The 25,889-nt window shown below is 39.9% G+C and overlaps 4 protein-coding genes and 1 long non-coding RNA gene across 7 annotated transcripts; 4 read left to right on the top strand and 1 right to left on the bottom strand.

The window, feature by feature from the left end:
* Positions 1–1,270, top strand: LOC135086548 (uncharacterized). The gene is made up of 2 exons (XR_010260522.1): positions 1–773; positions 1,056–1,270. It is a non-coding gene; the product is annotated as an uncharacterized LOC135086548 (long non-coding RNA).
* A 7,871-nt stretch (positions 1,271–9,141) lies between these two features.
* On the top strand, positions 9,142–10,912 carry LOC135083015 (tRNA-uridine aminocarboxypropyltransferase 1). Its single transcript, XM_063977782.1, has 2 exons — positions 9,142–10,069; positions 10,156–10,912. Exons 1-2 carry the CDS (start codon positions 9,875–9,877, stop codon positions 10,888–10,890), a joined length of 930 nt encoding a protein of 309 aa, XP_063833852.1. The 5' UTR covers positions 9,142–9,874; the 3' UTR covers positions 10,891–10,912.
* Positions 10,913–10,950: 38 nt separating this feature from the next.
* Positions 10,951–14,136, bottom strand: LOC135082982 (F-box-like/WD repeat-containing protein TBL1XR1). Its single transcript, XM_063977748.1, has 8 exons — positions 13,950–14,136; positions 13,683–13,832; positions 13,367–13,515; positions 13,033–13,232; positions 12,820–12,940; positions 12,581–12,733; positions 12,291–12,482; positions 10,951–12,210 (listed from the first exon to the last, which is right to left on the bottom strand). Exons 1-8 carry the CDS (start codon positions 14,005–14,007, stop codon positions 11,710–11,712), a joined length of 1,524 nt encoding a protein of 507 aa, XP_063833818.1. The 5' UTR covers positions 14,008–14,136; the 3' UTR covers positions 10,951–11,709.
* Positions 14,137–14,310: 174 nt separating this feature from the next.
* LOC135082993 (gamma-tubulin complex component 3 homolog) lies at positions 14,311–18,397 on the top strand. Of its 3 annotated transcripts, none has more exons than XM_063977770.1 (11): positions 14,311–14,616; positions 14,897–15,063; positions 15,242–15,352; positions 15,455–15,581; positions 15,952–16,134; positions 16,209–16,291; positions 16,434–16,551; positions 16,846–16,977; positions 17,064–17,154; positions 17,568–17,722; positions 18,165–18,397. In XM_063977770.1, exons 1-11 carry the CDS (start codon positions 14,550–14,552, stop codon positions 18,380–18,382), a joined length of 1,452 nt encoding a protein of 483 aa, XP_063833840.1. In that variant the 5' UTR covers positions 14,311–14,549; the 3' UTR covers positions 18,383–18,397. The 3 variants fall into 3 exon arrangements, with proteins under 3 accessions (XP_063833840.1, XP_063833827.1, XP_063833833.1); XM_063977757.1 differs by having other exon boundaries at positions 14,313–14,616; positions 15,455–15,611; XM_063977763.1 differs by lacking the exon at positions 14,311–14,616 and adding an exon at positions 14,673–14,780 and having other exon boundaries at positions 15,455–15,611.
* Positions 18,398–23,734: 5,337 nt separating this feature from the next.
* Positions 23,735–25,673, top strand: LOC135086540 (gamma-tubulin complex component 3-like). The gene is made up of 5 exons (XM_063981276.1): positions 23,735–23,834; positions 24,436–24,577; positions 24,899–25,013; positions 25,091–25,265; positions 25,352–25,673. The coding sequence occupies exons 1-5, from the start codon at positions 23,814–23,816 to the stop codon at positions 25,382–25,384; spliced, it is 486 nt and encodes a 161-aa protein (XP_063837346.1). The 5' UTR covers positions 23,735–23,813; the 3' UTR covers positions 25,385–25,673.
* Positions 25,674–25,889: the final 216 nt, after the last annotated feature.

The following is a 25,889-nucleotide window of genomic DNA, read 5'->3' as shown; positions in this document are numbered from 1 at the left end:
TTTATCACAAAAAAAAAAAACAAATCTATCACTATCACATTTTGACAGATGACATGATAATTTTCGGGGTGCCATGTTAGCGCCGGTAGATAAAACGATATAGTGACGTCAAAATCGATATAACGCCGCGATAGCAGTTTATCACGGCGCGCATCTTAGCCCTGCAGTAGGCCTAAGATGCGCGCATCGACAATGACATGATATGATAAGACAATTTTCGATCACGTAGATAATTTTATCATTTTCCCTAACATGGGACCATCGATAGAAAAGTCTATCGACCGCTATCGCGTGATAACCGAATTGTTGCCATATTAAGAAAAAATTGCGTTATTATGTTGGCCAACCTTGAAATATTTTAGCTCATTCGTTCAATCTCGTTCATTTCTGCTACTAATTCGGCTAAAAACACATATCTTAAAGCAGTGAGAACGTCATTAAAAAAAAGTTATGTCAATTTTGTTGACATTACATGACTGCTTGATTGTATTTGTTTGTGTTTTTAAAATTGTATTTTTATGTTTCCAGTCTTATTTTTAATATTTCTAAAGTACGGAAAATATCAAACGAAGAGATAACCAAGTTAAAGAAAAACAATGAAGAATTCCTAATCATACCGATAGTATTAAAGAATGAAGTCTTCAAAATTAACAGAATAACCGAACTCCACTACCTATCCCATAATGCGAGGTTTACAGTAAATTCAACGTACATGAAGCAGTCAGAAAGTTTATTGAGATTTGGGAAATAAAGTTACACTCATAAGTAGCAAAGTAAGTACCTAAAGTCTAAAATATTAGCTATACTCCGCACATCTTGATTTTCATAAGTAAAAGCACCTGATAAAAGGAAAAATATCTTTATTCCTACAAATAAGCTTTCACCTTCTTTCCTATATTTATTTCACATAGTTCTTTCACTGTGTAATAATATTGATGATCAACATTTTGTATGTAAACTTAAAATACAAATTAGGATTAAGTAAATGTTTGTATTTATGAACTGTTTATGTAATTGTAATAATTGTGTTTAAATAATATTCTTTATTTTTTCAGACAGTGGATGAAGAAGTGTGGGATTATGAGTGATTATTTCATTCTAAAGCAGACAAGCAAGTCTCGCTCACTGTCATGAAAATTCACAATAACAATCAGCAAAAAACTTCAAGGATACTGGCTAGGCTAACCAATTCATGGAATTCTGTTAGTGTTTGAAATTATCAATAGCTATTGTAAAACAAAAGTTTTCCAAATAAAGATTTTGTAAATAATGGTTGAATTATTTTGAAATTACACTGCAATAATGAATTTATTGCCTGGTTGGTAGCGACCTGCGTGATGTTGTCGGTTCACCTTGTGGGTGGATGTCCCACGCTGCGTATTCCAGTACCCGGCCTCCACTCCAGAACCTTGCTGCCCCATCGGGCAACATGGAAAGCATTACAGCAGTGGACGTCCTATGGCTGAGATGATGATGAATGAATTTATTATAATGGAATAAATTGTACAAGATTATCATCCTGCCACATTAAAGCCCTTAAAAAAGTCCAAACAGAGGAATTAGATTTATAGTAATGTGGAATGTATGTATGGTATCACCGTCAAGTTATAAAATTAGTAAAATTCATTTATTCTCATTGTTATTATAGCAATTTTTTATTGATTACATATCGCACCCAATGCTAATTTCTGACAATGACCTTGCCACTGTTTGAAAATAATGTAGACATAAGAAGCTCGGTCACCACATTCCGCCCCATTTTCAATAATTTTTACAAGATTATGTACAGATGACAGTAGGTACTTAAATCAAGCTAAACACTATGGGGTATCTCACGTCATTTGCAACTTAATATTTGTCCGATGTACCTACTGTTGTTGACTGCCTACCTAAGTAGGTAAGTAAGTAATGGTTATTTTACAAGGTAGGTAATGTAATAATTAAATGTGGGTGGGACTGTGGGAGCACTTAGATTTTGCAGTTAATGATTATAAACTGTCGCAAGATTCGCCTCACATCCATTGCAATAATTACAAAATGCTGCTTCTGATAAACTCTTGAACTAAAACTCAATCTCCACCTAGAAGTAAAAGTATCACAAAGGTGCTAGATTCCTTTCTTTGAATTTTTCTAGCCTCAAATTAATCGTAAAATGTCATTTACCATTGTAAATGATAAATAAATAGAGTTAAAGTAGCTTGCAAAAAAGTTAATCTCCTATCGTCTTGCTATCGTGGGCAAGGATCGAGGACGATAAAAACACCACATCCTATCCTATCGTGATGTCAAAATATGATATAGTTAGCGCTTCATGTTAGGGCTTGCCAGGTTTATCACAAAAAAAAAACAAATCTATCACTATCACATTTTGACAGATGACATGATAATTTTCGGGGTGCCATGTTAGCGCCGGTAGATAAAACGATATAGTGACGTCAAAATCGATATAACGCCGCGATAGCAGTTTATCACGGCGCGCATCTTAGCCCTGCAGGACAGCACGTACTACCGCAACCACGTACTACAAAATTTTGCACCAATTCTTGTGATAAAACAATGATTATTTCCTGTAAACAATCTCAAACGAAATTAACTGCTTAATAAACAAAATAGTAAACAACCGCCATGATGGGCCGGATTGGGCCGATGTTGCCACATGGTACCGATTACCCAGGAATTGGGATTGTAATTCCCTGATTCGCGAACACATTAAGCCTAAATGGCCGACAATTTTGTGATTTTTTATTTAACTAGGTAATCTTAGTTTCAAATATTAATTATTTATTTGTTTAACTTCTGATTTGGTTAGTGTATTGGCTATTTCGAAGAATTTACAAGGAGATTTAAATCAGAAGATAGCAATACTACAGTTCACACTAAAAAGAGAGGTAGGGCCGCAGAGAGCGAGATAGATATAAGTAGGTATTTGACTCAAGTTTTGTTCCAAACTCTGCCCTCCATTTTTATCTGTAGCTTCATGGGATTATCACTGTCACTACTGTCAGTCATAGACTCAAGATTTGTGTGCTCTGTGGTCAGTACTGTCACTGCCAATATCAGGGTGTGGAAACTTCCATACAACGGTCATCGAAGTGAAACTTGCTTCCAAACAGCGACATCGGTGAATAAATTCAAATACTTTTTAACTACCCTAAAACGCTCTAGATGTCGCTGCTCCTGTTTCCTTCATATTTTCATTTTTTTCTTAATTAAAATATACAGGGTGTAAAAAAACCTATCACGAAGACTGAAACTACGCCTTCTGTACACCCAACCAAGTAATATTACAAAATATTATTGGTGGGAAATATTTTTTATTTTTATGATTAAAAAAAATACAATATTCCGCAGCCCGCAATGTACAGCGCGCCACGCAACGCAATGACCGTGCCTATGTGTGTGTGAGTGTATTGGAGCGTACGCGCTTTCCCGCCACTACCTACCGCGACCGCAGAAGTATTTTGTACACAAAATTACCAGATTATTCACTTCCTACATTTAAAAAACACATTCCTTTAGCATTTGTTTAGGTTTAGAACTAAGTACTTACCGACTGATTAGTCGGCGAAGGGGATTCCCTTCGACGTCGTCTGGAATCGGCCGCTCCAACCGGACAAGTTGTGGCTCGAACTGACTGCCTTCCACGTGCAAGCAAACGCGTGCCAGGTAAATCGTGTTTTGATGCGCGCTCCAGTATTCCTTCACGTACAGACCGGTATTTAAGTTCCTCAAATCCGACACAATACACGCCTAGACGAGGCCACAACGAGGCGGACGGAGGCACAATCGGCTGATTGTCCAACAGACGTTGTACAGCCAGAACAATAATACGTGCATCAGTACGGTGGTGCGCTGTAGGATGTTCAGCCCGATACCTACAGCCTGCAGGGCTTCAGATGCGTTTCCACGTGCCCTCCCATAACAGTAAACCATGTTTACGTACTCACGAGCACTGTACGTATGGTTAGGCATCTTTCTAACACACATTCACTATTACCACACTCACTATCACACGTTCACACACTAACTATCCGCACGAGAAAACAATCAAAAGTCGCAAGCGCATTCGACGGCCGAAGAAACCGAACTGGCCGTGCGAGCAACGCGTGGCGCGAGCGGCCCCTCGCAACAAAGGTACTGCCCCGCGCGGCGAGACTGACTGACCAATAACAGTCAAGCAATACGTCTATTGAATGTGTCGTCGTGAATCGGTAGCGCTTTGTTATTACTCTTCATTTTCAACTACAAATTTACGTAATTTTTAACTTAACAAAAATGTAATTTCATCACTTTAGTACAGGCAAGTCTATCAACGAATGAGATTGTAAAAGCGGCGGCAAAAATACTTTGATTAATCTTTGTTAACTAAAGATCCGTCCTAGCATACTTAATAATAATTAATGCTTTAAGCAAGCTTCCAAAATACTCAAATTTGAATGAATTGTAGATGCGCAATCGTTATTAATAAAACAATAAGAATATCAATACATTTTGATAGTTATTCCGTGTAATAAAGTTACGTTCATTTAAAATAATCACGAACAAGACGATGAATCTTTTTATGTTGAAGAATGGAAGTAATTGGTATGAAAGAAGTGCTAGAAGATATGAAATTTTGTTTAGTTTCTAAAATCAATCGAGTTTAAAAATAAAATCTTATCTTTTAATCTCCCATCGAAAGTGAAGGAGCAAGAGTTTGCCAGTGTGTTATTTCTAGGCGTTCAGATTGCAGTAATAAGTAAGTTAAGTTTTATTTTATTAATTACTATCGTAAAGACGTAAAATTTATTAAGTTAGAGAGCTAGAAATAATGAACCTGTGTGTAAGAGCATTTGTCATTTGTTTACAGTACTTTTTAATGATACAAGTTTATCACATCTGCTTACTGCCTGTGATTAACGATTAAAATTACGTTTATTTAGAATCACGTGCATAACCATTATTTATTTCAAGTAAATTATGAAGAAAGGAAGTAATGAGTATGGAAGGAAGACTGAAAAAAGAGACCTTTTTATTTAGTTGCTGAAATCAATTAAGTTTAAAGAACACACAATCATCACTCCTATCGAAAGTGAATGCCTTAATCAACGATAGGAGTAACATTGCCAGGTGTTTACTCTAGGCGTTTAGAGCGGTGTGGTGTAAGCAATAATTTGAGTTTTACTTTATGAATTTTATTACTATCGTAAAGACTTAAGTTATTGAAGTAGAGAGTTATTAATGTAAAGAATGACAGGCCTCATTCAAAAGATCATTATTCATCTGTTTACGGTACTTTTTAATGATACCTACTTACGCTTATCACACTTGCGTAGCTAATAAGACCTGTGATACTACATTGTGATAGAATAACGGTTACTTATGCGTAAAAGCACGGTTTAGTTAACAACCTAGGTTCTGTAAGATTATTTAATTTGCGGAAAGAAACAAATTCGTGTAAAGGGTTTTTATTAATTAAAATGTAATTTATTATTTTTTAGAATGAAAACTAAACTGGTAAGGTGATATTAAGGTGTAAGTAACTAATTTAGGTACTCATTTCATTTTTACAAACTAGGTAGATTTGGATTAAGCTCAGTTCAGTTGGTCCAGTCGTAGTCGTTGAACTCACAGTAGAGTTGAATGACTCATGGGCGAGCGCGGGTTGCGGTTCGGGGCGTGGGGGCAGCGCTTGAGCGTGTGTGCGCGCGCTGCTATCCATTTCTTATTGTAAAGACAAAAGCCTTATTGTGACGAAAATACTCAAAATTTTAATAAGGTTTCTTAGAAAAAAAAATTTTAAACAACGAATTGAAATTGATAATGTAAAAATCTTGAAAAAAATATTCTGACTTTGACCTTCAATATCTCCTAAACCACAAGTTTCCCAGGTATGGTCCCAAAGAAAAAAATGATCCCCATGATGTGGAGAATAAGTAGTCTTCGGCTTCGGGATAGGTTTTTTTACACCCGTTATTTTGAGAATATTGTTAATTACAATGTGAAAACTTTTTTTAAATTAAATTAATTTGTTTTAATTTAAAACTGAACATTGACATTTTTGTTATAATTTACATAATAGAGTAGTAGAAATTACTATTTAACATATGGCAACTTTGTTTTTCCTCCAAAATGGCCGGTGTTGTTTTTGTTATGTTAAATGCATTCTTGTTTTCTTAGCCATCATTTAAGTTTTCTGTGGCCCTATTAAAGTATTGAAGAGTCGTCGAGTCAAATTCAAGTTCATTCCTTCGTACCTGCTGCTGTTCTGGTTCATCGGAGTTTTGTTCGTTCCTTCGTGAATCGCGAAGAAACTTTCTGTTATGTTCACAAGTGATCTGAGTTTTCTCAATGTGCAAATGCTTTTTTAGTGTTGTTGAAAACTTTGCGAAAAGACGCTTTTGGTGTATAATATTATGTGTGTTCATAAATAAAGTAAAATTATTAAATTCAAAAGTTTTTGTTTACTTATTTGCATTTCCATGTGCAATGTAGAATTTTTCCAAATCCATTGTTTTGAAAATAATACAATACGTACACCATAAAGATAAATATTTTCAAAATAATGGATTTGAAAAAATTCTACATTGTACATCATAAAAACAATAATTCTTTGAAGGTTATGAGGGCCTATGTGTGCGTGAACTGTGTGTATGTGTGCGTGGACTTTATGTATGTATGTGTGCGTGTACTATGTATGTATGTGAGCGTTACGTACGTAGGTTAAGTACAGGGAATTTAACACCAGGCTGTCAATTAGTAGGTTCAAAAATTTGACAGAGAGGGTTCTCTATTTCCTATGTATTACTTTTTTCCTATGTATTACCATAGAGAAAAGTAATACATAGGAAATAGAGAACCCACTCTGTCAAATTTTTGAGCCTACTAATTGACAGCCTGGTGTTAAATTCGCTGTACTTAACCTACGTACGTAACGCTCACATACACACATAGTACACGCACACATACATACATAAAGTCCACGCATACATACACACAGTTCACGCACACATAGGCCCTCATAACCTTCAAAGAATTATTGTTTTTTTGATGTACAATGTAGAATTTTTTCAAATCCATTATTTTGAAAGTATTTATCTTTATGGTGTACGTATTGTATTATTTTCAAAACAATGGATTTGGAAAAATTCTACATTGCACATGGAAATGCAAATAAACAAAAACTTTTCAATTTAATAATTTTACTTTATTTATGAACACACATAATATTATACACCAAAAGCGTCTTTTCGCAAAGTTTTCAACAACACTAAAAAAGCATTTGCACTTTGAGAAAACTCAGATCACTTGTTAACATAACAGAAAGTTTCTTCGCAATTCACGAAGGAACGAACAAAACTCCGATGAACCAGAACAGCAGCAGGTACGAAGGAATGAACTTGAATTTGACTCGACTCTTCAATACTTTAATAGGGCCACAGAACTCATAAACGATGGCTAAGAAAACAAGAATGCATTCAACCTAACAAAAACAACACCGGCCATTTTGGAGGAAAAACAAAGTTGCCATATGTTAAATAGTAATTTCTACTACTCTATTAAGTAAATTATAACAAAAAATGTTACCGTTCAGTTTTAAATTAAAACAAATTAATTTCATTTTAAAAAAAGTTTTCACATTGTAATTAACAATATTCTGAAATATATTTTAATTAAGAAAAAAATGAAAATATGAAGGAAACAGGAGCAGCGACATGCGTTTTAGGGTAGTTAAAAAGTATTGCTTCCTCATTGTTTGTTATAGCATTGCTGCAAAATCTGAAAAGCTTTTAAATATTTTAAGATGTGTTTCTGGAGTCTGGTGGGGTGCTCACCCAGCGTCATTAAGACTTTTATACAATGCTATTATAAGAAGTGTACTTGACTATGGCAGTTTCTATCTAGAGCCTTGTAATTTAGTTGGTTTAAGTAAATTGGATGCGATTCAATCTAAAGCGCTAAGGATTATAGCTGGTGCTATGAAATCGAGTCCAATTAATGCCTTGCAAGCTGAATGTGTTGAGCCCCCAGTGAAATTACGCCGCCAATATTTATGTGACAAGTATCTTTTCCGTGTACTTCAATTTGCTGACCATCATAAATATAGCAAACTCAACAGACTTAATGATTTAATTGATACTTCCTCTTATTGGTCACGTAAATCTCCTCCTTGTGTGATTATTAGTTTTCGTAAATTTATATCAATCCAAGCCCCAGTCTACAGAACCTCCTTTCTTCCGATCATCATCAACAGCCCTTTACAGTCCACTGCTGGACTATGAGCCTCCTCCACTATGGTGGAGGGATTTGCCATAATCTCCACGCTTGGCAGGCGGGTTGGAGATCGCAGTTTAAAAGATTGATGTTTTTCAGAGAGCGCTGCTGCCCATTCTCTGTTTGTTGTGTAGTCCCTAAGTCGCCTCTTACGACACCCGCGGGAAGAGTAGGGGTTGGTGACAAATGTATTTTACTCTGCCGTCACCACACGGCGATTCTTCCGATATTTTCTGTTGAATCCCTTATTCTTACTCCGACAATTCATTTCAACCTAGACATACATAAGGATGACTACAATGCTAACATTAAGTTCAATCAGATCGTAGACGAACACTGGGGCGATTGGCATCATATCTATTGCGATGCATCTAAGCACTCTCCAACGGGTCATGTTGGCGTTGGCGCATACCATAAACAATATCATATTGTCCAGAAAATAAAACTCCCTCCAGAATCATCAGTCTTTACAGGAGAATGTTTTGGACTGTTTAAGGCTTTAGAGTATGCTCTCCTTATGAAATTAAACAAAACTCTAAAAGTGCTTTGCAGGCATTACATAAATTTCCATTTAAGAACAATACTAATTATCCTATTATTACAGAATGCAGGAAATTACTTCACAAATGTAGTCTTAACAGTCATTTAATTAATTTTGCGTGGATTCCTAGTCATACCAATATTCCAGGAAATGATAAAGCTGATAAGCTGGCCAATGAAGCGGTTGAGTGTGGAGATATACATCCGTACACAAATTATTGCCATGACTTAACGGCAGCCCTTCCCAAAGCTTATCTCAAATCTGCCTGGGATGAGAATTGGGAGTTCACTAGCCAATCTAAGGGGAAACATTACAAGCTCATTCAACCATCCATCCTTTGTAAACCATGGTTTGTCAAAATGAATCTTTCCAAAACAGTTACTACCATTTTAACTAGAATGCGACTTGGTCACGTGTGCACTCCAGCACACTTGGCTAAAATTCATGTACTTGATAATGATTCGTGCATTTGTGGTTCTGGCGTCGGAGACTTAAATCACATATTTTTTTACTGTTGCCTATATGATCGTTCCTCTTTTATTAGTTCTCTTTTAGCCATTAAAATTCCTTTTCCTACATCCATCACTTGCCTATTATATACCAATAACATTGATGTTTATAATATCCTAGCCGAATTTATTACCCATAATAATATAAAATTGTAAATAGTAATGTATATTGTACTTATGTAAATATTATTTTATTTTTATTATTTTGTAATTATATCACACCTAAATTGATCCTATGAAAACCATCCTTTGTTCCGTTTCCATCCGTAATTGATTCGTTTCCCTACCTTTTAACTTTAACCCAATCCCACCCTGTCTAAACGCAATGTCCGCAAAACTTATGGCAAAACTGAACGCAAAAATCAAGAACCCTGTCGTGGCTAAACGCAATCCGCGAGAGCCATAAAGAAAAAAAAAAAAAGTATTGGAATTTATCGACTGAAGTCGCTGTTTGGAAGCAAGTTTGATCGTAGTATGGAAGTTTCCGTACCCTGTGTATTACTTTTCTCTATGGCCAATATTTTCTAAGTATCAAAACAAAATAACCTCTCAAACTAAAATTTAATAAAACATGAATCCCAAGAGCCTGGAAGCTAGACTTAGAGATGATAATCCCTTTGAGAATATGGCCATAGAAAACTCGGAACCGTTAAATTCTTTAAACGGTCGGAGCCCTTGCCCAAAATGTGGGAAATCTAGAATGTATTTCTGTTACACTTGTTTTGTTCCAGTTTCACAATTGGATGGTTGTATACCTTTGTGCAAGGTAAGTCTAGTTAAAAACTAGAACTAGATAACCTAGGTTACCTACCTATATAAATGTATCGCTCAGCTTTTGTGTAATTTTTTTAGTTGCCTGTCAAAGTGGACATTATAAAACACCGTCGTGAAATTGATGGAAAAAGCACTGCCGCACACGCTGCTGTGTTAGCACCTCTTGATGTTAATGTATTTACATACCCAGATGTACCAAACTATCAGCATGATGGTAGCACTGTGTTGCTTTACCCCGGAATAGAAGCAAAAACTGTACGCGAATTATTTACAGGAAAAAAGAGTGATGTTACTTACAGTGAACAACTATTGGCTGAATTGCCTCATGGATTTAATGTTGGCACTCTTATGACAAAAATTGTTGAAGAAGATAAAGTTTGTTCAGAAATATACCATGCAACCAAACTGCCAATAACCAGGGTTGTACTTATTGATAGTACATGGAATCAAAGTCGGGGAATATTTGCAGATGCTAGATTACAAAAGCTGCCCAAAGTTGTTTTACAGAATAGAGCTTCTCAATTCTGGCGTCACCAGAAAGGAAGCCCTCGATGGTATTTGTCAACTATAGAGGCTTTACATCAACTTATGCTAGAACTACATTTATGTGCATGGGGACGAGATCATAATTACAAGAATTACCTCACCCTGAATTATCCCATTCACAATATTAACAGCTGTGACCACCAACAATGTATCCCATACAAAGGACAGTATGATAACTTATTATATTTTTTTAAATACATGTATGAAAAGCTTCACTCACTATACAAACATGAAGATTTGCTGGCATATAAGAGGCCTATGTTATAACAATAAAATGTATAATTTGCTACATGCCTGTTTTTATTTTACTAAAAATAATAAGATAACTTCTTAAGAGTAAAAAGTATTTATTTCTCTCAATTATACAATAAATGTATCATTTCATACACTATTATTAAGATATTTCATACATCTATTGGTAAATCTCCCTTTTTGTCTTTAGTACGGTTTTGTTGTGCAGTCAACCAGTGTAACGGAAAATAATTAATTGCTGGCATAGCTAGTATAGGAATAAAAAGGAAAATAAACTAATAAAAGATAATAAATTATATTCGCTAGTTTCTCCAAAGCATTTAATGATCTAAAACTATTTCTCTGAGGTTTCTAAATTAATTTTTTGTGGTCTGTCAACCAATATGGGAAAAAAAATCAGACTAGTCCAACAAAACAGTACCCATGGGCAAAACATGGTAAATCTACAAAAAATATAGAAAATAAATTACATGTAAGTTGAATTTGTTTTGGGAATGTCAATCTAAGCTCTTCCTTGCTTTTATATTATCAGTTATAATAGTTGATAATAATGTTAATACCCCAAACAAAATTTATGAAAAAAAATTATGTAATATTCCTTATAATTAGGACAATATTGTTAGAAGTAAAGAAATTAATACACATTATGAGCTAGTTATTACTTATGCAACTAGTGCTAGGTATTGAAATATATCAGTTTATATAACTTTAGTCATTACCTTAGAAATACCTTCAATGTGACCAAACTGTGGCAGTCACTGCTCATGTTAATACATTAAAAGGCGTGTCCATAGGCATGTTAGTGTTTCAGTGAACACTAACACCAGCTATTTACTACAATTTGCGTAAATCTAAAACAAATACACTTCCATCACTAGCACTCGCGCCAACTTTAGTACCCCGGGAATTCCAACATACTTCGAAAATTCCTCCTGTGCCTTTGTATGAGTGCACCAGTCCCCCAGTCTGAGTAGACCAAATATGTACACATTTATCAAATGAACCACTGGCAAGGAATTTGCCGTCTGGTGAAAATGCAACACTGTATACAGGTTCTGTATGTTTTGTCAAGGTATGGATACATGCTCCTCTTTCTACATCCCACAAGCGCACAGTAGAATCGAAGGATGCACTGGCCAAGATTAAATTCATGTTAGGATTCTGAGTTCCAGGTCCAGTTGGTGACCATTTAATGGTGTAAATCTCTTTTGAATGTGCTTGCAAATCATGAACACAAGTGTCTTGTTTCATGGACCAGATTTTTAGGGTCATATCATCAGAACATGATGCAAGCAACTGTCCTTGTGGGTCCCACTTAATAGCATTTACTTCATTCTGGAACAAAAAAAAAAATTAAGTACCTTTCTCTCATAAACCTAAATAATGTGTGATTAAAATAAGATGGGTATACATACTGTATGTCCTTGGAAGCTCTTGATAGGTTTATCAGCATTGAGCTTGCATACATGGATGCACTGATCAGTAGAACATGATGCAAATGAAGTATTTGTTTGCCAATCTACATCCAGTGCTGGAGCCAAATGAAACGAGAACTGCTGTGTACATTGACCAGTTGCAGCATCCCAAATTATAGTAGTTTTGTCCACCTAAATAGTAATTTACAACATAATTAATTAATTATTCATACTTTAAAAATAACTGTAAATACATTTTACTTTCTTGTGTATAAATGTTTAAAACTTACTCCTGCACTCAAAATGTAATTTCCACGTTTGTTCCATTTCAATGCAAATATGGGCCCCTTATGTTGACCCAATGTAGACGCCAGGGTTCCATCTGTAGTCCATATACGAGCATAGCCATCATATGATCCGGTGGCCAGCAGATTGCCATCACACTGAAATAATTTATATTTTGTTACAAAAATTAAATCTAATGAAGGTTTAGACAATATTATACTATAAAAATCTGTTGATTGCTTACATTCCAATCCAATGATGTGACATCCTTGTTGCTAGGCACTTCTGCTCCACCTTTTTGGATGCAATGTCTCAGTACAAGCTGATTTGGAGTGGTAGCAGGGTTATCGGACATATCCCAAATCCTATAAAAATAGAAGATATTAAATAACTTCATCTTATTTTTGCATTGTACCTATATTTATTAAAACAATGCAAAAAAACATTTCACACATACCTTGCTGTGCTGTCACCAGAACCACTGGCTAGTAGGTCAGTGCTGGGGTTCCATGCACAAATGAACACTTCAGATTCGTGACCTCTGAGCACAGTGGCTTTGCTTGCAGGAATTTCAATGGACTGATCAACATCCATGGTCTCTGGGGCACTGGGTGTGGCAGCACCCCCTGTTGTTGTTGCTGTGGTACACGGTGTGCCCTAAAAAGTATTTTAAAATTATCACAATATGTCAATATCACAGATATTGGACCTATGGACCAAAATAAAGTGGTAAATATTCCAAGAGGAACATAATATTCTTAATTTTGAATTCCTTGATCATAGTCACTTACCTCCACACCATTTTGTTGTTCTCCTCCTGAGCCAGGCTCGGCTTTAATAGCTTGTTTTTGTGCATTATGTGCATTTTGACGGGCAGCAACAATATCTGGTGTTACTGCGTCAATTAAACTAAGGCTCTCAGTTAGACGAGTTTCAGATCCTGGAATAAGATGGATGGTCACTTGGTAAATAATTCCCATGTTGTCGCTAGAATTGGCAGGTAGTTAATGATTCATGGTGCCTCAATGTTTTAAAATGACAAATTGAATAGCTATACCAATAACTATATGATGCTGTCATAAAAGTATTTTGTAAAAAATTAAGTACCATCTTCTCCGAGTGTAATTTCTGCTTCTGTATACTGTAGGCCCTTTTGAAGTATGTTCAGCAACGCCGCCGGAGGTACTAAAGCCCCATTTATGTTACTTTGTGAAATGTGAGACTCAATGCCGAAGGTATATGCGGAATGATGAAAACCTAAAATAGAAATAATTAAAAAGTGGGTACTACAAAACAAAAATTACCACGACGCGCTACGATCATGCTCTTCCACCATCACGTAGCTAGCGTCTACAGCAGTTCAATGAACCTCACCAGATTCTTGTAGGTAGCGGTAAACTAAGAAATTAACTTCATCACTCGAGAAGCTCATTTTCTACGTTTTCAATCGTGCCCTCAAATTGTTAAACATTTACAGAGAAAAGGTATTTGTTGATGTTGAAACAAAAAGAAAAGAAAGAAGTCACTACACATTCCTTTTTTTTTACTCAAAACTATTTACAAAGATAGTTCTCAAATGTCACATTCACACACTAGAAGTCATTTACGAAGAAAGTTTCGTTTTAATTATGCTGTACGATTGCGATACGACTACAAGAGTTGTACGTCCTTGGGGTACAGCACTATTATGTTGCTGCTTACTCTGTGAATTTTAATTTCTTTTTGATTTGTCAATGTCATTCAGTTTAAAAAAAACTCTGTCAAGTGGACCGTAACGAAAGCGAGCGATATTTACAAATTTCACAAAATCCAATATTTTAATATTTTTAATAGTAATGTGATTTTTAAATACCACCACCTTGCTTTTAATTACTCTATAAATTCCGGTTCCAAAGCGAAATATGGAAATAAAACCGTTTATGTGATACACTTTAATTGTTTTCATTGGTTTCAATTATTTTGAACTCTGGAAGAATGGATGGGTCGAGTAATCTTGCTACGTTGCTTCATAAATTATGTGTTGGACTGTCAACTGATCCAGGTATTATTCCAATTTTGAATCAATTTCGAAATAATTTATGATCAATATCTGTCAAACATGTTTGGTTCATGGTGATTTCATTACATTCATAAATTTTACTACACCTATTTTTATGAATAACATACAAGACTATTTCAGAGATATAGTTAAAAAGTTCAAGAGAGGTATCCAAACAGATACTTTACATCTGGGAAATTAAAATCCATAAAGATTTAAATTAAATTTCCATCATGTGTTTTTGGCTTATTTTGTTTTAATTACTATTATTATTTACTTCTAGATGGCGCGTATGAACTGGCCGTGTCGTACTTATCGTCTACCAGTGAGAAAGCACGATCAAATCAAGATGAAAGGCTCCTCTGTCAAAAGATACAATCGCGCCTTACCTCTGTGTCTGCCAGGGATGTGGATAAATTCAATGAATTTTATGCCAAATTAAAAAATACTGTAAGCATTTTAACTTTTTTTTATTTACATTCAAATATGAGGCAAATAGCATTAGTTGGCTATCATTTGTTTGTGAATTTATAATGTGTGATCATATCCTAAAACATAAAAAGTAAATATCAAATTATTGAAATGACAAAACAATTTGCTGCATAAAATCATCAATTTTTTTTTTCAGTTTATTTTGAAGCAAAGAGTCTCTGTTCTTTCATTGCTTCTTGCTCTGTCGGAAGCACCACAGCAGACGGAATCAACACACCAACTTTTTCCTATACCCCAGTTGGCCACGGTAAGATTTATTCAGATGAAGCATTTACATTATCTTTCTTTTTAATGGTAAACTTATAGCAGTCTTAAGTATCTTTTTTTCTAATCCAACTTCTTTTTACAGAAGTCAAACATTGGGCTTTCTGGTGCTGCATCAAGTTCCAGCAAAAGTACAATAGGCTCAGTGAGCTGGGGAAGTCAAGGAGCGCCTAAGAACCAAGGATCTAATCAGAGTCTTCCATCTAATAACAGTAATATGGCTTTGGTTCTACAATCAAATGGTAAGCTAGTAGACAATAATGAATTTTTCACTTGATCATTAAAGTTGATGTACAGAAGGGATCTGGAGACTGCTTGCATGTGACCACATGTTGCAGTACTGTAAGTTATAGCTACAGCTTGACATTTGAAAAAGTTAAGCAAAATCTTGAACTGACTAGAATAACAGGTATGGCTGTTTTTGACCACCTCATTGATTAGCTGTGAGTCTATTGGTTGATTAACAAGATGAATTTACGTTACGTTAATTGAATTAACGTAGTGCGCGAAACATAAAACAAGTTCATGTCTATGTGATGTACTGATTCTTTATGGACTGTAAATTGCTACTTTTTTTGTTAGATCGACCAAATGATCGCCTATGTGTCCGGGAGGCGGTGTTAGCAGCGACCGGGGTGAAAACGCGGGGTGCGGGCGGCGGGTCACGCCCGATGCAGGCTCTGTATGCTCGCATTGCCCACCTTGGCTTCCTACATGATAGGCTCAAGGAATTTATTGATCCCAACTCCGGGATTATGCCTCAAGGTATGTATTCTTTCTTTATGTAATTGGTATGCTATTTACAAAAAATATTATCTATCTACAACTCATTGTTTTAGGTCTCATGGGAGAAGGTTTGGTTGCTTCTATAAGAGATGAATTAACTGAATATTATAGGAGTGTAGCCCTTCTCCAATCGCAGGTATGATATTGAATCACTATTTTAAAGATACTGTTTTTGACCTTATTTTTTCATAGCCATAAAATGACGGCTTTTTCTTATTTATTCCCAAAGGATTTGGATTTTTTACTAGGTTTATATTTTTTGTCTTACTTTTTTATAGGCATGTGAAGGCGATGGAGGCGGCGGTACCCTGCGACGCGTGTGCGTGTGGGCCCAAGAACCTCTGCACAGAATGACTTGGCTTGCAAACATGGCGCACACAGCACACCATAAGAAAGGTATCCTTCATTTATGAAGGAAAGTAGTTTTATTGAAAAAAACTAGCCATAAAGCCTTGTTTTTTTATTGGCCAAATACAACATTCCATTTCTAGTAATAGTCGTAAATGAAGAGATATTTGTCGGCGAGGGCTCATTAGATATTCTGAAAAAGAAAGAGGGCGAGATAGCAAATTCAAATTGTGTGTACGATCGCGCTCGAAGTCGAAGTGAGCGCTCCGTCGACGTACGTGCACTTATCAATGTCCGGTAGTGGGGGACCAGTTAAATCTTCAAATAATGTTTATGTATTAGGAGGAGAACTAGCCTCGTGCATCCATCGTTTCGTCCGGCACGGAGACGAGCGTGTGGCCACATTGGCCCGACGCCTGCTCACGGCACTGACCTATCCTTTGCTGCTCATGTTGACGCGTTGGCTCCTACATGGTAAGCCTGTGAAAAAACTATGTATTTACTATTTTTGGTCACTTTTAAATTAAAAAAAGGTTATTACAAATCCAAAATAATTTCAGGTGAAATTGATGATCCGTACAATGAATTTTTCATTGAAAGCCGAAGCGGTGTGCCTATTGACAGAATGTGGCACGACAAATATCGAGTCAGGTAAGGTTATTTCTTTTCCAAATTAGCTTTGGTTAACTAGCCTGCATGCCTGCAGCGCGGCGTTTGCTCTTTCTATAAGGATCCACCCACACTAGCTTCTTGAGTGAGGTCTTGCCAGCGCCCGCGTAGCGTCGCCATAGGCGTCGCCGTGAACCCAATGCCACAACTAATGCTGAGCACAGTAGGAAGAGGGAGTTGCGTTGCTTGTCCGAAAAAACTTACGTTGGTGCCGTCCGGACGTGAGTCAGCGCTGCTTAGGATGAGGCCCCATCAGTCGCTGCGAGGGACGCTTTCCATATATTTTTTATGACGCGACGCAACGCGTGTCGACGCTGCGCTGGCAAGGCGACTACGCTCGAAAAATGCAAATTGCAAAAATAAATGAACCTTAATTTGTTATGCCTATTGATCAGAGAGTGGATGGTGCCGTCCTTCATGTCGCGCGAGCAAGCGGCGCAGATCCTGGCGACGGGCAAGAGCGTGGTGTTCATGCGAGAGGCGTGCGCCGACGAGCCCGGGCCCAGCGACCACGCGCACCACCTGCAGCCGCTGCTCAAGTCGCACACGGGTACGTGCCGCTACTAGTGCACTGTAGTGTAGGTTAGCAAACGCTGGCAACGTTATCCGTACAGCACGTGGATGCAGTCACTTACCGCGCGCTTCGTTCGTTACGGATCAGCCGCTCACTGAATGAGTTAGCAAGCGAGCATAGTGTATAAACTGCGCCACTGAATGAGCGTTTCGTCAGCTGTGGATGTGCGCTCACTGAATGAGTTAGCAAGCGAGCATAGTGTATAAACTGCGCCACTGACTGAGCGCTTCGTCCGCTACGGATCAGCCGCTCATCGAATGAGTTAGCAAGCAAGCCCAGTGTATGTTTACTCTTTACTCTGGTTAGAAATTATAGGAAGGCAAACGTAGCCGGTCACACTTTCCTAATGGGGATGATCTTACACAATTTTACTACAAATTCGCGTCCTAGATGTATTCAATCCTATTGCTTCCCGCAGGGAGCGGATCAGAAGCGGACGGTACGGCAGGCACCGCGTGGTGGGAAGCGGAGGGTTTACGCGCGGGCGTGGCGCTGGCACATGCAGCGGCGTCGCAGCGGCTACTGGCCGCGCTCACCTCACACCACCACCTGCTGGACCACCTGGCCGCGCACCGCCGCTACCTGCTGCTGGCGCAGGGCGACTTCGTGCACCACCTCATGACGCTGCTGCAGTGAGTGACACACGGAGCGAGCGTGATGACGCGGCGCCTGGCCGCGCTCACCTCGCACCACCACCTGCTGGACCACCTGGCCGCGCACCGCCGCTACCTGCTGCTGGCGCAGGGCGACTTCGTGCACCACCTCATGACGCTGCTGCAGTGAGTGACGCACAGAGCGAGCGTGATGACGCGGCGCCTGGCCGCGCTCACCTCGCACCACCACCTGCTGGACCACCTGGCCGCGCACCGCCGCTACCTGCTGCTGGCGCAGGGCGACTTCGTGCACCACCTCATGACGCTGCTGCAGTGAGTGACGCACAGAGCGAGCGTGATGACGCGGCGCCTGGCCGCGCTCACCTCGCACCACCACCTGCTGGACCACCTGGCCGCGCACCGCCGCTACCTGCTGCTGGCGCAGGGCGACTTCGTGCACCACCTCATGACGCTGCTGCAGTGAGTGACACACGGAGCGAGCGTGATGACGCGGCGCCTGGCCGCGCTCACCTCGCACCACCACCTGCTGGACCACCTGGCCGCGCACCGCCGCTACCTGCTGCTGGCGCAGGGCGACTTCGTGCACCACCTCATGACGCTGCTGCAGTGAGTGACGCACAGAGCGAGCGTGATGACGCGGCGCCTGGCCGCGCTCACCTCGCACCACCACCTGCTGGACCACCTGGCCGCGCACCGCCGCTACCTGCTGCTGGCGCAGGGCGACTTCGTGCACCACCTCATGACGCTGCTGCAGTGAGTGACACACGGAGCGAGCGTGATGACGCGGCGCCTGGCCGCGCTCACCTCGCACCACCACCTGCTGGACCACCTGGCAGTAGTAGAGAGATTTGTTATAGAATATGCAATCGCTTGTCGTTGGCGCAAGCGGCCGCGTTACGTCACTTGTGTCTTTACGAACTCTGTAATGTATGAGCTGTCTAATCCAAATTGATTGATGAAAGTCAATTTTGATTGAAAAACTTATTAGATTTTTAGACTACGAAGGATATCGTTTTGAAGCTCACCAGTTGGTGCCACTGTAGAGTAAGATCCTGTCCCTCGCTAATGTTGGCAACAGATGAGCGCTGAAGCGACAGTAAAGTAAGTTCACATTTAGAAGTCTTTAATATAATTTCATACTATACATACGGCCTTCACTCACATTATAAAAGGCCGCTGCCGCGCTGCTTTCGCGCTTCTGACGCCCTAATGTGAAAGCTTTCTTAGACTATAGACGGATAGACCACATGGCACCACTGTGCACTGATCTGTAACGACCAGTGGTGCCAACTGTTAAGCACAGTAATCAAGTCCTCATCAGCACTATTGTCTGTGCAGAGACGAGCTGAGCAAGCCGGCGGCGTCGCTGTACGTGCACAACCTGTCGTGCACGCTGGAGGCGGCCGTGCGCGCCACCAACGCGCAGTTCGAGCCGCCGCACGTGCTCGCGCGCCTGCACGTCAACCTCTACCCCAACTGTGAGTGTACAATAATAAGTATCAGCACAGAATAATACAGGGTGGAATTTTGTAATGCCACCTGAAGGGAAAGTACTCTTAATATTGTAGATAGAATTTTTTTCTTAAAGAAAACATTCCTTTATTTTTGAAAAGAAATAGAACTGCATTTAAAGATTTCCAATAATATGCTTGCCACACCCCGGAATCGAACCAACTAAAATATGTTAAAATTACACCGTTTATTTTTATTACATCGATCGTTAGGGTTAAGTATAAGGATGAAATCTCTCTAACAAACTTCATAAATCAAATGAAAAGAAAACCATGAAATCTTAAATTATTTTAATTTATGTTACAGGAAATTGTATGGTATAGTAGTGGATGTTAGAAAAATTTTCAAAAATCTTTGAATGCAGTTCTCTTTCTTTTCAAAAATAAAGGAATGTTTTCTTTCAGTAAAATTTTCTATCTACAGTATTAAGAGTACTTTCCCTCCAGGTGGCATTACAAAATTCCACCCTGTATAGTTCGTTTCATCCACGAAGACGCGCGGAGTCGAGGGAAGCGCGGGGTGCGGGGAGCAGGATCCGACCAGTCCAAGCGTCATCATTGTAGTTTGCGCGCGCACTCACGGACAACTATCCGATGAGGGTTTTCGCGCATGAAAAATCCGCCAGATGGCAATACGTAGACGCGAGGTCCAAATGCTGCATGATTGGTTATTTTTGACGTGACATTGACAGATATGTCACAATCCACCAATCACGCAGCATTTGGACCTCGCGTCTACGTATTGCCTTCTGCAACGCAAGCAACGCTACCAATGCCAACAATGACGCTCGAATTGGTCGGATCAAACTCCCCGCACACCCTGCTTCCCTCGACCCTGCGCGTCTTCGTGGATGAAACGAACTATAATGTACTTCGCACAGAAGAATTTCTGCGCAAAGGTATTTTAAAGAATGTCTACTCAATATAGTCAACAATATGGTATAATTTAGCTTGCCTCATAGTCGAGCATCGTTTCGTTTACATATGCAGAGAAATCCATCGTAAGCGAATTTCACTCTTATTACTTGAGAAAACAATTCAATATACACTAAACCTATTCAGTGATCGGTTGACGGTACTGTGTCGATGCGCTAGGGTTGACTTACAAGAAGCTACGTCGCCGTCTAGCGCACCACACTAGCGTTTACTCCTGCTCTTCGCGGCACGTGCGCGTGCGTCACTGCTAGCACGTAAATCCCTTGTGGATTAGCCATGCCGGCGGCCGCGCGTGTTTTGTTTTCGATGCCTACTCGGAGAGGATGAAAAGTAGTAGTGTCCGGGACGGACCACTTTCTTTTTTTACGCCAGGAAATCGGTGTACATAATTGCTTACCTAACTCCTACTTCAGGCAGTTGGCGCCTTTTGGCGGTACCACGGATAAATAACTAAACAGTAGGTACGTCCACAAGTGCTTGCGCGCCTGCACGCTAAACTCTAATCCAACTGTGACTCACTCAACACTACTCTACCGCTGACTTTTGTCACCGTGACAAGTATAATATCTTTCACTTTTATGAAGAGAAAAAGAGAGACAACGTACTACTTATTCGTATCCATAGAGAGATATACTAAAACGGTGACAAAAGTCACCCGTGCGCGTGCACCGTAATAAGTATCAGTTTGTCTACCTCTTTCTTTTTTACGCCAGGAAATCGGTGAAACTCCTACTAGGAATTCAGGCAGTTAACGCCTGCTAGCAATGCCACGGACAAATAAATAACTGAACCGTGCGTAATAAATACAAGTACAGATAATTCAAAAATAAATCCCTATGTATTAATAGTAAGGCGGTAATTAATAACATGCAAACACATAATAAAGGTTTATGTATACTGTTAAGAAGATTATAATGACGTATGAACGCGTTTTAGAGCATTGTTTAAAAACAAGATCAATGTTATGAGGATAAATGTCGTATTGAAAATTTGTGAACACATCCTACTGGAAACTTCCTTCCTTATTTTAAGTGACGCTAACATTATTACTTCATTTACACAAATAATACGAGATATTGCGGGAAATAATGTTTTACAAACAGGTTTCAAAATTTTACGTGATTCATTTGATTACGTCATTATGGGACTTTACAGTTTGAGAATAATTATATGTAGTTATTTTGTTTAAATGCTTGACCAAGACGCCTATCATTGTCTTAATATGAAATTTTGAGGCGATGTTTATGCGTTTCCTTAGCGCGCATTTAAGTATTTGGAGATGTACTGTATCCGTCAGTCTTTGAGAAAGTAACGATTTTTCATTGGTATTCTAGCAACTGACTTGTCATTTTCACGTTAGCGCCATTTCCCATCCCGTAGTTAAATCTATGATGATGATTTTACAGTATGTCTTCGGGTATTACTCCATCACAGATAAATTAAGTCCATAATTCATTCATATTACTCTCAGAACTTGATACTTCTACTGTGGTAGGGTAGCTAGTCGACATAATAATATGACGGTGTATGGGAGCTCGCGCACTAATCGAATTGACACGTTGCCCGCTTTCTGCTGCGTGATGGTGACTTTCAACTTGTACCTTTAAGCTTGAAACTGCGTTAAGCGGACGCTTGCGCGGTTTCAATTAAAAGTGTTCGGTCGCGGGCACCCGCGCGGGGACTTTAGTATTAAACCATCCATCCATTTCAAGCCTTAATCTCTCACTTTATGTTGTTGCAATTCGAAGTTATTTTGCAACAAATGTACGATAATGTTATACATACAGGCGACGGGCGCGACGACAGCGGCTGGGACGTGTTCGCGCTGCAATACCGCGTGGACGGGCCGCTGGGCACGCTGTTCCCGGCCACGTGCGCCGCCCGCTACCGCGCGCTCTTCACGCAGCTGTGGCGCGTCAAGCGCATCGAGTACAGCCTGCACGACGCCTGGCGCGAGCACACCATCCTGCAGAAGCGGCTCAAGTACATGCCCGGTGAGTGACGAGGCTCATTTGTTTGGCTTAGCTGCTGTGGTCAAGCGCAGCTGTGGCGCGTCAAGCGCATCGAGTACAGCCTGCACGACGCCTGGCGCGAGCACACCATCCTGCAGAAGCGGCTCAAGTACATGCCCGGTGAGTGACGAGGCTCATTTGTTTGGCTTAGCTGCTGCGCTCTTCACGCAGCTGTGGCGCGTCAAGCGCATCGAGTACAGCCTGCACGACGCCTGGCGCGAGCACACCATCCTGCAGAAGCGGCTCAAGTACATGCCCGGTCAGTGACGAGGCTCATTTGTTTGGCTTAGCTGCTGTGGTCAAGCGCAGCTGTGGCGCTTCAAGCGTATTGAGAACACCATTCTGGAGAAGCAGCTCAGTTGTCACGGTATACATATTTGAAGTTCTCGCCAACGTTTGACGTAACAATAACAAAACCTCCAGCACCAGCACTCTTCTACTGCAGTTCAGGATTGAAGATACTCAGCTAACATTTTAGTTTTTTTTAACTTTCAAAACAATTCCCAGCGGGTGAAGTTCTCGTTCTCCGTTTTACCAATATCGTCCACTTCCCCCAATGAAGGAGATTCCAAGAATTTCCACAACGACCGGTCCTGCGCTGCTAGTAAGCTAGTTAACTTATAGTTGTATTGTACGTGCAGAGGTATGGAGCCTGATGCGTCGCGTGTCGTGCCTACGCGCCGAAGCATTACGTCTATGCGGCGCTTTGCAAGAGGCCAGCTGCGTGGGCGCCGAGCCGGCGTGGGCCGAGCTGCTGGCCGCCGCCGCCGCGCGCCAGGACCTCGACACGCTGCTGCGGCTGCACCACAACGCGCTCGAGCGGCACTCCACGCACGCCATGATACACCACACCACGCAGGTACGCGGCGTGTACGCGCTGCCGTCTATATGGCGCACTCCAGGAGGCCAGCTGGCCGCCGCCGCCGCGCGCCAGGACCTCGACACGCTGCTGCGGCTGCACCACAACGCGCTCGAGCGGCACTCCACGCACGCCATGATACACCACACCACGCAGGTACGCGCCGTGTATGTGGCTAAAGCCTGGTCCGTGAGCACGTAGAATCCCGTCCAATGACCCCAAGCTACCCATCCTTATCGCTCGCGCGTAATTATGTTGCTGTCGCGCTCGCACCCTCACTGCGGACGCCCGTCGCACAGTCGCAATATATTACGCGCGTGTGATAAGGATGGGTAGCTTGGGGTCATTGAACAAAATTCTACGTGCTCGCAGACCTGACTTTAGCTACAGCACACGAGTACACGCCCGCCCATACCATGAAGGTACGCACCGTGCACCGTCAACTTCATACTGTCCGTGACTCCGTGTACTATCCACATGTACGGGTAGTTGCGCTGTGCCCTATAAACAAGGAGTACCTGTGACAAAGAGTATAATTCACTTTTAAAACCTATTATGTTTTGTTATACGTCAAACTTGTTATGACCAATAGACCGTCGTAAGCGATATGTATTAAGAAAACTAAAACATTAAGAAAGCTCTTGTTACTTTCTACCGACTTTGCGATATTTTGATATAGTCTACTTATAGATTTATTTTAAAAAAAATTAAAACAAATTATCTATTTGATTTTAATGTACTATCTTATTCCATGTAGGAGCTGCAGTCGTATTTAGGTAACGTGTTGAACGAGACGCTGGCACTGCGCAGCTTCGAGGCGACGTTACACAATGGCATCAACGCCGAGCTCGAGCGGCGGGACCGCATCGAACAGATGAAGGCGGAGCGAGTGGCCCGAGGTAACTATTAAAGTTACAGATACAATATAGAAAATAATTAATAAAAGAGCTAATGGACAATGTTTTTATTTGTTTTTAATTTCGGGTAATCTGCGGTGCACCGCTACTGCGACGGTATCGTTAATGGCAAACTGTCACTTTTCAATAAAGTGATGTTCTATTTCCAAATCGTATCGACTAATTCCGACTATCGATATCACATTAGACTGTTATCGATTATAAAAACAATACCAATATTTAATGATACACAGATTTGTGCAATGAATATTAAAATAACGCTTTAATGTTTTTTGGATGATGGAACCTTATCTTTTTTATCAGGTGAATATGCATTCACGGCAGCTGACGAAGTGCAAGATAAAGATAAAAGAAAGATTTTCCTTCAATTCTTGGCTAGTCGAAAAGCTGATTTAAATGTTTGGGCTCGAACTTACAGGTAAATAATAGAGTAGAAAATATCTGCTGAATTTTTTTAATGAAAATTATCTTAATTAATGTAATTTATTTCTGCAGGGGCCATGTGACAACGTTGATACTGAAGTTGGCTCTCCACACGGAGGTGTCGCTGCAAACGCTGGCCTTCCGGCTCGACTACAGTGACTTCTACAAGCGTGGCGATGCCAAACTGCACGAGCCTCTCACATATCAGCACAAGCGGCTCAGTGAGATTGGCCTCAACTTGGCTAGGGTAAGATAAACCAATTATTAAATAATGTTCAGTTTAGAGTTCGCCACGTAACCGAATCATTTTTGAAATATTGTTTTTTTTTACAGAGTAAAATGCTGGATCGTTCCAAAAAGAAGTGACAGGTCGAGAATGCTGAACCTGCCAATGTGAATAACTGCGTCCACTGGCTGGGCCTCGTCTGTGCCCGCGCTACGTAACCAGTTTTCCAGCCTTAAATATTCGAATTAAAATGCCCCAATAAGAAATAAATGTACAAATATTCTCTCCAATAATGTCAGTTCTGTAATTAATAAGTAACACGGAAACTTTTTTGAAGTTTCAATTTTTTCATAGCCATGTTTATTAGTGCCATGCTCTCTATGAACTGAATAACTAGGATTTTGTTAAATAAAATATAATTCTTAAGAACTTTCAGTGTTTTACTTTTTTTAAACCTCTTAGTATAATAATATTATACAAATCCGAAGATTGGGTTAATTACAAGATTTTATGAGCCAGTAATGTTTTTTTTAAATATTCTGTACATTTCGAATACGATATCTTAATCGATAAAAGAATCGATTATAATGCACTCGTTTGTCGCACCTCACTAGGAGTCACTAGTGCACAGATATGGATTAGAGC

The sequence above is a fragment of the Ostrinia nubilalis genome, chromosome 2, assembly GCF_963855985.1.
Source record: "Ostrinia nubilalis chromosome 2, ilOstNubi1.1, whole genome shotgun sequence".
Taxonomy (NCBI): Eukaryota; Metazoa; Arthropoda; class Insecta; order Lepidoptera; family Crambidae; genus Ostrinia; species Ostrinia nubilalis.
This window is presented reverse-complemented; position numbering and strand designations above follow the sequence as displayed.

What these genes read in the sequence shown, in the direction of transcription:
- LOC135083015 (XM_063977782.1), top strand. Translation starts at nt 9,875, where the DNA reads ATGAATCCCAAGAGCCTGGAAGCTAGACTTAGAGATGATAATCCCTTT. An exon ending in GTTGTATACCTTTGTGCAAG is followed by an intron (nt 10,070 to 10,155) that starts GTAAGTCTAGTT and finishes TAATTTTTTTAG; the next exon opens with TTGCCTGTCAAAGTGGACAT.
- LOC135082982 (XM_063977748.1), bottom strand. Translation starts at nt 14,007, where the DNA reads ATGAGCTTCTCGAGTGATGAAGTTAATTTCTTAGTTTACCGCTACCTA. An exon ending in AACAACAAAATGGTGTGGAG is followed by an intron (nt 13,233 to 13,366) that starts GTAAGTGACTAT and finishes AATACTTTTTAG; the next exon opens with GGCACACCGTGTACCACAGC. An exon ending in TCTGGTGACAGCACAGCAAG is followed by an intron (nt 12,941 to 13,032) that starts GTATGTGTGAAA and finishes CTATTTTTATAG; the next exon opens with GATTTGGGATATGTCCGATA.
- LOC135082993 (XM_063977757.1), top strand. Translation starts at nt 14,550, where the DNA reads ATGGATGGGTCGAGTAATCTTGCTACGTTGCTTCATAAATTATGTGTT. An exon ending in ATGCCAAATTAAAAAATACT is followed by an intron (nt 15,064 to 15,241) that starts GTAAGCATTTTA and finishes TTTTTTTTTCAG; the next exon opens with TTTATTTTGAAGCAAAGAGT. An exon ending in CACAGCACACCATAAGAAAG is followed by an intron (nt 16,552 to 16,845) that starts GTATCCTTCATT and finishes TTTATGTATTAG; the next exon opens with GAGGAGAACTAGCCTCGTGC.
- LOC135086540 (XM_063981276.1), top strand. Translation starts at nt 23,814, where the DNA reads ATGATACACCACACCACGCAG. An exon ending in TGATACACCACACCACGCAG is followed by an intron (nt 23,835 to 24,435) that starts GTACGCGCCGTG and finishes TATTCCATGTAG; the next exon opens with GAGCTGCAGTCGTATTTAGG. An exon ending in GGCGGAGCGAGTGGCCCGAG is followed by an intron (nt 24,578 to 24,898) that starts GTAACTATTAAA and finishes CTTTTTTATCAG; the next exon opens with GTGAATATGCATTCACGGCA.